The sequence below is a fragment of the Dryobates pubescens genome, chromosome 1 (genome assembly GCF_014839835.1).
Source record: "Dryobates pubescens isolate bDryPub1 chromosome 1, bDryPub1.pri, whole genome shotgun sequence".
Classification (NCBI taxonomy): domain Eukaryota; kingdom Metazoa; phylum Chordata; class Aves; order Piciformes; family Picidae; genus Dryobates; species Dryobates pubescens.
In genome coordinates, this window is record NC_071612.1 from 58,974,735 (window position 1) to 58,988,941 (window position 14,207).

Below are 14,207 nucleotides of genomic sequence, written 5' to 3' on the forward strand. Positions count from 1 at the left end.
GCTAAACCCGTTTTCCCCAGAGCCCTAGCAGCAGTTTCTCCTGCTCAGCAGCACACGGCGCCAGGGCCGGCCGCTGCCTCCGCGGGGCGGGGGCTGAGCGCCGGGCCCAGGCGGGCAGCGGTTCGCCTCCGCGGGGAGCGCGGCACCGGAGCCCGGCGCCGGCCGCCACGGCCGCGCCTCGGCCAGCCCCTCCGTGTCTCGGCCGGCCCCTCCGTGTCTCCGCCCCGCGGCGGGGCGGGGCTGCCGGTGCCAGGCCGGTCGGTACCGTGTGCGGCCTGGCCAGCGCGCCCGCGGAGGGCGGGCGGATGTGAGTATCGCGGCGGGACGCGGGGCCGGGACCCGGGACAGGGACAGGGACGGGAGCCTGATGGGTGGGCGACGTTTCTCGGGGCGGCGGGAGGGCCCAGGCCTGGCCCGGCGGAGGGCTGCCCGGTTGCGAGGCCCGGGGCCAGGCCTGCCAGGTGCGCCCGGGGCACGGTGAGCCTGAAGCTGCGGCAGCGCCGCTCGGCCTCCGCCCTCCCCGGGCCCGGCCCCGCCCCGCCGCCGGCAGGTGGGTGGGCTCGGCACCTGCTGCGCTCCCGGCCCGCGGTGTCGGGCGTCCCCGTGGCAGCCTCCGGAGAAGTGTCCCCTTCCCTCAGCCCCGCTAGGACCCAGGCTGTGCGGAGGGGCTGGGAGAGCTGCCGGAGCCCGTGGTGCAAAGGGAGCCTTTCGTTTCATCCCACCGATGGGGGAAACGTCCAGGGAGCTCCCTCTCTGTGTGTGGGTGGTGTGTGGGGACCGGAGCTGCAGGCTCTGGTGAAAAACCTCTATTGTATTGGTGGGGGAGTTGGCTTAGTTGTTTTGAACTGGGCTTTTAAAGGGTGGTTTTGATCATATTCAGGCTGGAAATAAGGGGGGTTCTGTTTGTATTGTTCACCTGAAAAAAGACTCTTCTGTCTCGCTCCGTAAATTGTGAAGGCTTTTGCAAACTTCAGCTGATTTGAGGGGAGGGGGAAGAGCTCTCAGCGTAACTGAGGCTCACGGGGTTTGGGGCACAGGAGGGAGGCTACAGCTGGTGGGATGGGCTGAGTGTGAGCACAGCGTCATCTCTGGCCTGTTGACAACGTGTGCACACGGAGTGTGTGTGTGTGTAAATGCAGAGCCCGGCACCGCTCACCCCTTCTGTGAGCAGCTTGTAAAGGAGGGCTCTGAGCTGGCTCTGCTCTCCCTCCTTGTGTTTGGAGAGCACATGAACTTGGAGGGTGGGTAATGAAAGTGTTGGTGAAGGGTTACAGGCATGAGATCTGCCCTGTGGTTGTATGCTACAAATCCAAGCCTCTTTGCTTTTGCTGAGCTGGGCACAAAATAATCTGTTGCTCCTAGGAAAGGATCCTAGAAGTGCTTCCAGCCTGGTGTGTTGGAAGTGTCATGTGTTGGAGCAGTGTGGCTTGGGTTTTTCAGATGTGTTTTGATACAGACTTTAAAATACCAGTCCAGTATGTGTTTGTTGGAGCTTGTTTGTGTGGAGAACCAGATGCACCTTCTGAGCTAGAGGTGCTGCTTGGAAAGATGAGGAGAGGGATAAATGTTTCCATTAGTTAATGTCTGCAGTGAACTTTGTGTGCAGAATTCAGTAATGTACATTCATTCTTTTGCCCCCCCCCCTCACTCCTGGTTAATTCAGTGTAACTGTGCTGGAGGAAGTGAGGGATGATACTGTCCCTGACGCTGCTGCTGAAGAGCAGTTAACCAACCAAGTGTTTCCCTCCTTGGAAACAGCCTCTTCAGGACTCATTCCTAAGGGACAACTGGTATTAGTAAGGACTCAAACTGGTCATGTGGGAATTGAGTGGAGAACTTTGTAACTAAAGGTGGTGATTGATTTGTGTTTTCCTTTGCTTTCCAAGGCCTCACAGGACTGAGCTGTATGAGGATCCACCATCAGCATGCTGGCCTATCGTCTATTCTCCAGACTACAACATCACCTTCATGGGACTTGAGAAACTGCATCCATTTGATGCAGGGAAATGGGGAAAAGTAATCAATTTCCTGAAAGGTAACATAGCAGGAGGTACCTCTTAGGCCAGCAGAAATTAGATAGTTAGTGCAGGCTTAATAATTGCAGCTATAGTAGTTACTGTGTGTCTTTGTTGCTCTTTGTGTAGGTTTAAGCTCCACTCTTTACTCACACTTGGAGTGCTTTAAATATTTTTATATATTTAAATCTTAGAGAAGACCTAAATCTTAGCCCCTTAGTTGATTGTAGGGTTTCTGAGGCAGGCTGGATGTCCTGTGTTGTTGAAGATCATGCCCATGAGGTGCTTAAGAGATGCAATCCCAGTGTTAACACACACCTCCTGCACCAAGGCTCTTTGGTTTGTTTCACAGCCCTTTGAAAATGTCTTTTGTAGCCCCCTCCCCTCGATAAAGTGCTTTCAGCACAGTTGTGGTGTATGTCCACAGTGAAACTCGTGAAGTGAGGGGGGAAATTCCAGCTTATCAAATGATTTGCTCTCCCCAGAGGTGTGAAGACTACTGGTCAGTGTACCTAGTTCAGTTCATTTCAGTCTGGCCCACCACTTGGCAAGGCTGTGAGTAAAAAGGAGGAAGGAGAAACGTGAGCATAGACCATCTGAAGACATTTCTGGTCTTTGGAATTGGAATGAAAGCATTGAGTGGGCAGGATTTCATTGCTTGGCCTTTGCAAGCAGAAGCATTGGTGTGGGGTATTTGAGAGCTGTTTCCATCTCTGAAGTGAGCACCAGAATCTTGACTTTCAGCCCAGCCCAAGTTAGGTGCAGAATGCCACAGCCTAGCTCAGCACCCTGTGTTTTGAAACTCAAACACATTCTTTCAGCTCTTAATGTATGAGAACAATGTTTCCTTTAAGTCTTCTTGAGGATAGCTGCTGTTTGCAGTTCCAGTTTCTTTCCTTTGAGGACCAAGCCTGGGTCTGAAAGAGAACACAGACTTCAGTTCCTCAGTTCCTCATGGAAAATGCTTCCTGCTGGCTGCAAGATGACAAGCAGTTAGCCTTGCAGGGCCTGAACTGCAGTTTGGGAGTGCTGCATGTAGCTTCCTACAGCCCTGTGCTTCCTTTGCTTGACACCTTGTGGCACCACACCTGTCACCAACCGGTTTGCTGTGGGCTGTGGCTTGGTTATTCAACTGCAGACATGCTGGCAAGGCTGAAAGAGAGGTGCAGCTTGTGTGAATCCATTCTTCATCAACCCCACAGCAGCATGGTGGTAATGATTGGGAAGAGCTTTGAGATGCCACTGGTGATATCCAGAGCTTCTTGTGATGGTGCTTAAACACATTGGAAGATGTAGGCAGAGATACATTGAGGAGATACAAATCATAGGCTCCCAGGATGTTAGGGGTTGGAAAGGACCTCTGGAGATCTTCCAAGTCCAACCCCCCTGCCAGAGCAGGACCGTAGAATTCCACACAGGTCACACAGGAACACATCCAGACAGGGCTGCAAAGGCTCCAGAGAAGGAGGCTCCACAACCTCTCTGGGCAGCCTGTTCCAGTGCTCTGTGACCCTCACAGTGAAGAAGTTCCTCCTCATGTTGAGGTGGAACCTCCTGTGCTGGAGTTTCCATCCATTGCCCCTTGTCCTATCCCAGGGCACAAGTGAGCAGAGGCTGTCCCTGTCCCTCCCTTCCTGACCCCAAGCCCTCAGATATCAATAGACATTGATTAGAGCCCCTCTCAGTCTTCTCTCCAGACTAAAAAGCCCTGTGCTAATCAAGGTTAGCATCAAGGCCTATAAAATCTTGGCATCTCTTCTTGTACAGCTTAAGCTTGCTCATCAAGTTGAAATTAAACAGAAAAGGCTCTTTCTTTTGCCAAGACAAAGGTTTTCTGAGAGCCAGACCTGTTCCCTCTATGTGGTCCTAAAGACTCCTTCAGCTGATGATTTTTTGCAGTTAACTCTTCCCCTTTCTGACTGGAGGCAGTCTTGACTGAGGCTGAACACATTCTGACACCCCATTCCAGAGCTGAATTTTGAATCTTCCTTCTGACAACCTTCAATAATTAAGCCATGCCTTCCATGACCATTTTCTTCATTCATCAAAATCTTCAATCAACCTTGAAACCTTTCTGCTCCTCCTCTGGGTAGATTCCTTTCCTCTGCCTCTCTCCTGTGTGAAGTGTCCGCTCTTCACTCTCAGCCTTTCACACAAAACAAGTTTGCCCAATCAGTTTCCTTTCCTTGCTGTATAAAAAGGAGAAAGGAGCTACAGGATACCCCTGGGGATATAAAACCCCCGTGGTTTGCCCTGGCTCTGCAGCAACTCCTGACCTACACTGTCCCTGTCATCCTCTAGAAGATCACCAGTGCAAATCTTTCCCCAGCTCCCTCCTCAAGAATGAAGCTGTTGGCAATTTGGCTTTTCTGCCTGATGCCTCAGTTGGGAGAAACAGAAGCTTGCCAAACCCAATATTGTTGCAGGTACTGCTCTTGTATAACACTTCAGAGCAAAATCTCTCACGTTTCTGAGTTGTTTCTGCCTCCTCCAAGTGTAAATTTGGAGAAGAGGCACAGTCTTGAAATGCTGCAGCCATGCAGCAGTTAAATCTCAAGGTCTGTTTGGGGAAGCTCCACCTGATCTCTTCTCTTTGCAAAGCAGCATTGCTTTTCTGCACTGCTTGGCTTTTTCACTTGACCCTCACTTGAGCTTTCTGGTATCTCCAGATGTATGCATTCACACCCAGACCTGTGCAAGTCAAACCCTATTTTTTTTTTTGGTAGCATGCTGAAATCTTGGGGTGAGGTTTGGTACCTTGCTCTTAGAAAACTAGAGTTTAAATAAAACACCTTTGTTCCCTGAGGGGAAGAATTAATGGCCGGTCCTTGGGATGGGACAGAAGTATCCTGGTTAAGCATAAGTGTTCACTTCCATGAACATTCAAGCAGTTCTTTTCAGTTTTGATGATTTGGGTTTTTTTTATTCCCCTCTGGTTTAAGGAACTAAATACTAGCACAGCTGTGGGATGTCTTGAAGCATGGTACAGAATGGGGAATATTTGATGGGAAGAGCACTGAGATTTCCCCAGTGCACCAAGCCCTAGACTGGAAGGAGTCTCGTGACTCTTCAGTGTGTCCATCCTCTGTCACTACCTGTCTTGACTTTCAGTTTAAGCAATCCCCATGCTTACACTCAGAGCTTTCTGTAGTGCCCAGGTACTCATCACCACAACACCTGGCCTGTGCAGAGGCTGTTTGTACCACTGAGCAAACAACAGTTGTTCTGGCGACTGACGTGACAAGTCACTGCACCCCGGCCAGAGTAGCTCCTTTGGCAGGGTGCAATACAGGCAGTGAAGCAATGGTTTGCAATGCCAACTGTTCTTTCTCTCCCCTTCCAGAAGAAAAGCTAATTGCAGATGACTTGATTGTACAGGCACGGGAAGCCGCTGACGAAGATCTCTTGGTTGTTCACACGAGGCGCTACCTTAATAAGTTAAAGGTGCTGTACTTCATGTGTTTTTCAACAAGCTGTCTACACTTCCTGTTGAAGGCAACACATACCCTGCTAGATTGGTGATGGAATCAGCTTGTACAGAGTGGGGTGTTTGATAACCTTGTCACTGAGAGAACACACACAGAACGAGCAGGAACTTGACACTCCGGAGGGGAAAGAGGATCTGCCATCTCCTATCCAGGTGACCTGCAATCATATTCCAACAAAGTGAGATGGACATGAGGAACATTTTTAATGTTTGGCATGTAAATAATACTCTCCTTAGTACCAGGGTTTTAATCCTCACAGTGTAAGTATGGATGTAGTCTAGCACAACACAGTTCTGAAATTGAAGACAGGTTGGGGAGCATGAAAATGGGGTGCTTCAGTGGCTGGGGTTTAATGCAGGGGTTGCTGTATGCTTTGGTGTTCAGGTAGTCTCAAAAGATCTTCCATGTAGGGATTCTGTTGTCAGTTTGCTGCACAGGGAAGAACTGGCCTCATAGAATCACAGGGTCATGGAATGCTTTGGGTTGGAAGGGATCTTAAAGATCATCTGGTTTCATACTTAGACACTGTCTGTGTTGATGGTGTATGGAGAGAGAGGAAAGATCAATGCAGGGGCATAACCTTGCCTGTTAGCTGTGTGTGAGGGTTTTCTCATGCAAGATTTCAAATTCACAGGGGATAAAGAGCAGTCTTTGGGTATATCTAAATGAAACAGCCATTTGTTAAGCTTCAGTGCAGCTTTAGAGGTGTGAGATCTTTGTTTCTGAATGCACTCAGCCATCTGTAGGTGGAATTGCATAGCTGGTGCGGGCAGGTGATGGTGTTTTTGTTTTGCAACACTTGGAAGGCAGAGGAGGGATTTCTGTGAGAAATAATCTTCCATTTCACAATTCAGAAGAAGTTACTTTGAGTCATCTTTGTCCTTCAGTGGTGAAGGAGTCCTTGTATTGCTATTTCTGGGATGTTTCATTTTCTCTGTGTAAGGGCTCTGTTATTTGTGTGAACTTTCTCACTCCAGCTCCTTTTCTGAGTTCTCATAAGCTGCTTCTCTCTGTGCTATAAAGTTACATGCAATTTCATACATCATTAGATTTGATTTTTATTGCAGCTATTCTTGATATTGAGCTTTTAATTCCACAGAACCACCCACCTCTTTTTACTGAGGCACTTCTCTGAAGCAGGGCGTGATGTGCGTAGCTCAGTTTGGAATATCATTGTCATCATTTTAGTCCCTACAGGATGGCTTCACAGGGAGCTGTCTGTCTAAGGTGTGTCTTGGGGTTCAAAGCCAGTACTGTCCTGTGCATTCAGATGCCTGTCTCTCCTTCCCCTTTTCTTGAGAGAATATTTCCTGCAACTGTTAGAAACTGGAATCACAGAATGGCAGGAGGACCTCCAGAGATCATTGAGTCCAGCCCCCCTGCCAGAGCAGGATCACCAAGGGCAGGTCACACTGGAACACCTCTGGATGGCTCTTGAAAGTCTCCAGAGAAGGAGATGTTAATGGATTTAGGAAGGACAGATCCTGCCTCTCCAACCTGATCTCCTTCTATGCCCAGGTGACTACCTGGTGGATGTGGGGAGGCTGTGGATGTGGTCTGCCTGGACTTCAGCAAGGCCTTTGACACTGTCCCACACAGCAAACTGCTGGCCAAGCTGTCAGCCCCTGGCTTGGACAGCAGCACTCTGAGCTGGGCTAGGAACTGGCTGGAGGCTGAGCCCAGAGAGTGGTGAGGAATGGTGCCACAGCCAGCTGGCAGCCAGGCACAAGTGGTGTCCCCCAGGGATCAGTGCTGGGCCCCATCCTGTTCAATATCTTTATTGATGATCTGGATGAGGGCATTGAGTCCATCATCAGTAAGTTTGCAGATGACACCAAGCTGGGAGCAGGAGTTGATCTGTTAGAGGGTAGGAGGGCAGAGGGACCTTGACCAGCTCGACAGATGGGCAGAGTCCAATGTGATAGCATTCAACAAGTCCAAGTGCCAGGTGCTGCACTTTGGTCACACAACCCCATGCAGTACTACAGGCTGAGGTCAGAGTGGCTGTAGAGCAGCCAAACAGAAAGGGACCTGGGGGTGGTGATTGGCAGCAGCTGAACATGAGCCAGCAGTGTGCCCAGGTGGCCAAGAAGGCCAATGGCATCCTGGCCTGCATCAAGGATAGTGTGGCCAGCAGGAGCAGGGAAGTCATTGTGCCCTGTGCTCAGCACTGGTTAGGCCATACCTGGAGTCCTGTGTCCAGTTTTGGGCCCCTCAGTTTAAGAAGGACACTGAGACACTTGAACGTGTCCAGAGAAGGGCAGCGAGGCTGGGGAGGGGTCTGGAGCACAACCCTGTGAGGAGAGGCTGAGGGAGCTGGGGTTGCTTAGCCTGGAGAAGAGAAAGCTCAGGGGAGACCTTCTTGCTGTCTACAACTCCCTGAAGGGAGGTTGTAGCCAGGTGGGGGTTGGTCTCTTCTCCCAGGAAACCAGCACCAGAACAAGAGGACACAGTCTCAAGCTGTGCCAGGGGAGGCTTGGGCTGGATGTTAGGAAGAAATTCTTCACAGAAAGGGTGAATGGCCATTGGGATGTGCTGCCCAGGGAGGTGGTGGAGTCACCATCCCTGGAGGTGTTCAAGAGGAGATTGGATGTGGCACTCGGTGCCATGGTTTAGTTAGTCAGGAGGTGTTGGGTGACAGGTTGGACTTGATGATCTCTGAGGTTTTTTCCAACCTTATTTATTCTATGAAAGGAACTAACCCTGCTGAGATGGAAATAATAAAAACAAATAGAATCAAACCCAATATTGAACCCAACCCCCTGATGGCATTGAGCTGCTGTCACCACTGCTGGGCTCAGCAGCAGATGGGAAGCAGATAGAGGAACTGGAGTCAGGAACAGGCAGATCAGGATGGGAGACTCAAAGGACAAAGTCTTTGCATGCAGGCCATTGAAGGAGAGGAACAAGAACCTGACCCTGGTGATTTGTCACCTTGCTCCTGAAGATGCCATCCATGGGCTGTAATCCCTTGTTGGGCAGTTGAGAGTCACCTGTGCTGTCTGCTGCTCCCTGCAGGTGCTACCTCTGACTTCCTGCACCCCAGTGCGAGCTGTGACAGTGCCCTTGGTCTGCTTAGGAGCAAATCTAAGCCAGAGCCCTTGGCAGGAACTCTCCCCATCTGCTTCTCTCTGCTAGAAGCAGCCCTTGGCTGTGCAAACCTGCCCTGAGCTTCAGAAAGTGCCTCACTGAGCAGAGACTGAACTGAGAAGTCACATACTTGACCAGAATTAGTTTTGTCTTTGTTCACAGAATCACAGAATCTTAGGGGTTGGAAGAGACCTCCAAAGCTCACCCAGTCCAACCCCCCTGCCACAGCAGGGTCACCTACAGCAGATCATACAGGAACACATCCAGGCAGGTTTTGAACAACTCCAGAGAAGGAGACTCCACAACCCCCCTGGGCAGCCTGTTCCAGTGTTCTGTCACCCTCACAGGGAAAAGTTTTCCTTATGTTTCCATGGAGCTTCCTCTGCCTCAGCTTCCACCACTGCCCCTTGTGCTGGCATTGGGCATCCCCCAGCAGAGCCTGGCTCCATCTTTATCAACATGAATGAGGTCACCTCTCAGGCTCCTCCTCTCCAAGCTGCAGAGAGCTCCTCAGCTCCCTCAGGCTCTCCTCATAAGCAAGATATTCCACTACCCCTAGTCATCTTTGTGGTTCTGTGCTGGACTTTTTCAAGGCCTGGGGGCCTTCTTGAACTGAGGGACCCAGAACTGGATGCAATATTCCAGATGCAGCCTCACCAAGGCAGAGTAGAGGGGGAGGAGAACCTCTCAGCCTACTAACCACAGCCCTTCTGATCCACCCCAGAATGGCATTGGCCTTCTTGGCCACAAGAGCACATTGCTCATACCAGGACATCTTCATTTAAGATTTGAGGGTGGATCTGGTAGGAAATTCTCTAGCCTTACAAGCAGAAGTGATGTTTGGTGTCTCAGCAGCAGCTGGCTGGGGGCTGGTTGGAGAGAAACCAAATGGGTGAATCTACTGGAAATCAGCTCTGTGTTGTAAGGAAGGGTCTCCCTGTTCCCTGCTTCCCTTACAGCAACATTTGGCCTTTTGTATTGAGGTGATCCCCCTGGTCACTGCTCTAAAGAGTGGAGGTGTCCAAGGCAGCAACTGGGCTTTGAACAATTTGCTTGCAGTACTTTTCCACTTAGTGTCTGTTTCATTCTTTTACATAACACTAGAAATTCCTGCACCTCAGCATTCTGAAATGTTGGAAGGAGACAGGCAGTAAGGTTATAGAGCAGCTGTCAGACCATACAAGTCTTTCACAGATTGCATTTGGTTGGAAGGGACCCTCAGAGGTCATCTTGTCAACCCCCCTGCAGGCAGCAGGGACACCTCCAGCTAGAGCAGGCTGCCCAGTGACACATCAGCCTGGCCTTGAATATCTCCAGGAATGGACCCTCAACCACATCCCAGGGCAACCTGTTCCAGTGTCTCACCACCCTCACTGTGCAGAACTTCCTCCTGCTGTCCAACCTAATCTGCCCTGCTCCAGTTTCAAGCCATTGCCTCTCGTCCTATCCCCACAGCCCCTTCTGAACAGTCCCTCCCCAGCCTGTGTGTAGATCCCCTTCAGATACTGAAATGCTGCTCTGAGGTCCCCCTGGAGCCTTCTCTTCACCAAACTGAACAGCCCCAGGTCTCTCAGCCTGTCCCCACAGGGGAGGTTCTCCAGCCCTCTGATCACCTTCATGGCCTCCTCTGGACCTTCCCCCAACTGTTCCAAGTCCTTGTTGTGCTGGGGGGCACCAGAGCTGGATGCAGTGCTCCATGTGGGATCTCGGCAGCACAGAGCAGAGGGACAGAATCCCCTCCCTTACCCGGCAGGTCACACTGCTTTGGATGCAGCCCAGGATGCACTCTTACTTCACTTTTCATCTACATGTGTCAGCTGAAGGTCTGTAGGAGTCTCCTGAAAGGTTCTCAAGGCCATGATACTTGAGTATGTTTGGAGAAAACACCCTGCAAGAAGAGTTAGCCCTGTGGAACAGGGGCTGATGGCTTCCAGTATTTACAGCACTGTGCAAATGCTGTGAGCTAAAGCAGCTGGTAACCCCTTGAAGGGTAAGACAGCATTTGGCTAACAGTGGGTTTGGGCTTTCCTTCCAGTATTCCCAATCCATTTGTTGGGAGACTGATGCACCAAAACTGCTCTGGGGCTGGGTGGTTTTGTAGCTGTCACCTGCCTCTGCTTTCTACCAGCCCTGGAGGTGTCTCTGATGAGGAAAGACTGAGAGAATTGGGGCTTTATAGTCTGGAGAAGAGCAGCCTGAGGGGGGATCTCATCAATGCTGATTAATTCTGAAAGGGTGGGCATCAGGCAGATGGGACCAGGCTTTTGGCAGTGGTGCCCAGTGACAGGACAGGAGGAGATGGGCAGAGGTTTGAACCTAAGTTCCATCTAAACATGAGGGGGAGCTTCTTTAATGTAAGGCTGCTGGATCACTGGAGTAGGCTGCTCAGAGAGGTGGTGGAGTCTCCATCACTAGAGAGATTCCAAACCCAGCTGGAGGTATTTCTGGGTGACCTTCTCTGGGTGACCATGCCTTGGCAGGAGGGTTGGACTGCATGACCCTGAGAGGTCCCTTCCAACCCCCACCATTCTGTGACTCTGTGATAAGAGTATGTCCATGCCTTGACCTGGAAACCTGTGTGCAAAATGCAAGCTTCCTCCTCTCCTTGAGGATCTGATCTGCCATTAAGCCCACCCTAAACCCACACTTTCTGTACCTAGGAAAGAAGGTCCCAAAAATGACTTTAATTACTTAGGGGTGGTAGATTTCTAAGTCCTTAATTTTCCCTTCAAGCTGGGACCAGCTGCAGGAACTTACCAGGGATTTAAAGACAGTATAAATTTAGATATTAGAGAACAAAAGTGCATAATTTAAACCAAAATTTGATGATGTTGTTGGCTATTTAAAATGCTGGAATGCAATGAATGCATAACATAAAAGGCAGCACAGCAGAGGATGGCTTTGATCATTAATGCACTGTTTGTATTAAACCAGGATGTATCAGCATAAAAGCAGCTACTTCAGCTTCCTAATATTAGCTTCTCAGGTTAACTTTTAGTCCTTGAACACTAAGACATTGAACAAATTTGTTTAGTCAGTTAACTGTGCTTAGTGGTGGGGAATGGTGCCACATCCAGTTGGCAGCCAGGCACTAGTGGTGTCCCCCAGGGACCAGTGCTGGGCCCCATCCTGTTCAATATCTTTATTGATGATCTGGAGGAGGGGATTGAGTCCATCATCAGTAAATTTGGAGATGACACCAAGTTGGGAGCAGATGTTGATCTGTTAGAGGGTAGGAGAGCTCTGCAGAGGGACCTGGACAGGCTGGACAGATGGGCAGAGTCCAAGGGCATGAGATTGAACACATCCAAGTGCCAGGTTCTGCACATTGGCCATAACAACCCCATGCAGAGCTACAGGCTGGGGTCAGAGTGGCTGGAGAGCTGCCAAACAGAAAGGGACCTGGGGGTACAGGTTGACAGCAGCTGAACATGAGCCAGCAGTGTGCCCAGGTGGGCAAGAAGGCCAAGGGCATCCTGGCCTGCATCAGGAACAGTGTAGCCAGCAGGAGCAGGGAAGTCATTGTGCCCCTGTACTCAGCACTGGTTAGGCCACACCTTGAGTCCTGTGTCCAGTTCTGGGCCCCTCAGTTTAAGAAGGGCATTGAGACACTTGAAGGTATCCAGAGAAGGGCAACAAGGCTGGGGAGAGGCCTTGAGCACAGCCCTGTGAGGAGAGGCTGAGGGAGCTGGGGTTGCTTAGCCTGGAGAAGAGGAGGCTCAGGAAGACCTTCTTGCTGTCTAGAACTCCCTGAAGGGAGGTTGTAGCCAGGTGAGGGTTGGTCTCTTCTCCCAGGCAATCAGCACCAGAACAAGAGGACACAGTCTCAAGCTGTGCCAGGGGAGCTTTAAGCTGGAGGTGAGGAGAAAATTCTTCCCAGCAAGAGAGATTGGCCCTTGGGATGTGCTGCCCAGGGAGGTGGTGGAGTCACCATCCCTGGAGGTGTTCAAGAGGAGATTGGATGTGACACTTGGAGCCATAGTTTAGTTAGTCATGAGGTGTTGGTTGATGGGTTGGACTTGATGATCTCTGAGGTCTTTTCCAACCTTATTCTATGATTCTAAGGAGAGTTTTTACAGGCAAGGAATTAAAGCTAATAGCAATAATATTGGATGAATCCTGTGAGGGTATTCTCATTACATCTATAGGTTGCTAGAGAATTTGGGTTGAAGCAAGGAAGATTAAGAACTCTCAAGGCTGGGCTTGGTTTGGTTTTGAGGGTTTTTTTTATGTAATGTTGCCCTGGGGCCCTCACTACAAGAAGGAGGACTGGAGAAGGGCAGCAAAGCTGGTGAAGGGTCTGGAGAACAGGGCTAAGGGGACTGAGGCTGTTTAGTCTGGAGAAGAGGAGGCTGAGGGGAGACCTTCTTGCTCTACAGCTCCCTAAAAGGAGGTTGGAGCCAGGTGGGGGTTGGTCTCTTCACCCTGGTAACAAGAGATCAGACAAGAGGTCTCTGGTTGCACCAGAGGAGATTTAGGGTGAAGAAGAAAAAGAAACTACTTCCCTGAAAGGGTTCTCAAAGCCTGGCACAGGCTGCCAGGGAGGTGATTGAATCCCCATGCCTGGAGGTGTTTCAAAGAGGCAGAGCTGTGGTGCTGAGGGCCATGGGTTAGCTGCAGCCTTGGTAGAGTTAGAGAATGGTTGGAGTGGATGATCTGAACTCCACCAATTCCATGGTTCTGTGATCTTGGCACAGTGTCACGCTTTGCCACATTTAATGGCAGTGGCCTTGTGGTTCATTTGGCAGCAGACACCTGTGAAAGGAGGCTATAGCTGGGGAAGGGTTACCCTGCCTTCTGTCCTCTGCAGAAAACAGGGAGTCCATGTAATTTTTCCAAGTGGAAACTGAAGCTCATCCACAGGATTAAAAAATGTCTGCTGATAGAAATAAAAAGTGGAGCTGGTAAGTAGAAGGGGAAAGTGGAGACACATCTGTGAGTGGTGTTTGTACAGTCTCACTCTTCCCTGAATCCAGACCAAGTTTTAATTTCTGAGTTACTTAATTACATGTCTGGAAAACTTTACTAGAGAAGCAGTAATTTGATGATGGCTGAGTGAGAGCAAGCAGCTACCCAAAGAAATAGTAACTGATGTTCTTCTGATGTGTGCAATTTGGACTCAAAAGTACTGATCTGAAGGAATAATAATGAAAGATTGAAGGCTTTGTTCTCTATCAAAGGGAAACTAATAATGTGTGAGGAGCTGTGGTATTGAAGCCAGCTGACAGCCTGGAAAACGTAGTTAATGTCCTGCTCTGCTCACAACCATTCTGTATTTGTGCAGCATGCAGAAGTACACAATTAGATCAACCCAGTTCCTTTGGCTTTCTGGATTTTTTTGGTTGGTTGCTTTTTTTTTTTTTAATATAGACATAGCTGTGCTGAGAATTTATTGCAGGAGATGTTGGAAAGCAAACCCAACACACTGAAGACAAAAAGCACAAAGCTCGGCAGCAGATCGAGGCAGCATTTCTCAGTCATTGCAGTGGTGCTTTTGAGAAGCTTTTCCACTAGGCTGTGGCTTCATTTGTGAGCCCCAGGACTCTCCTCACAGTCTGATGGCTCTTCCCTGTACCCTGGGGCATTGGAGCAGGCTGCCCAGGGAAGTGGTGGA

At 50.1% G+C, this 14,207-nt stretch overlaps 1 protein-coding gene across 1 annotated transcript in view; it reads left to right on the top strand.

The window, feature by feature from the left end:
* The first annotated feature begins 204 nt into the window (after positions 1–204).
* HDAC11 (histone deacetylase 11) overlaps positions 205–14,207 on the top strand; it is a 41,759-nt gene continuing 27,756 nt past the window's right edge. Inside the window, exons 1-3 of the mRNA XM_054166473.1 lie at positions 205–307; positions 1,887–2,035; positions 5,359–5,459. Of these exons, the coding sequence (XP_054022448.1) occupies positions 306–307; positions 1,887–2,035; positions 5,359–5,459 (252 nt within the window). The 5' untranslated portion in view covers positions 205–305. The remainder of the gene's footprint in view (positions 308–1,886; positions 2,036–5,358; positions 5,460–14,207) is intronic.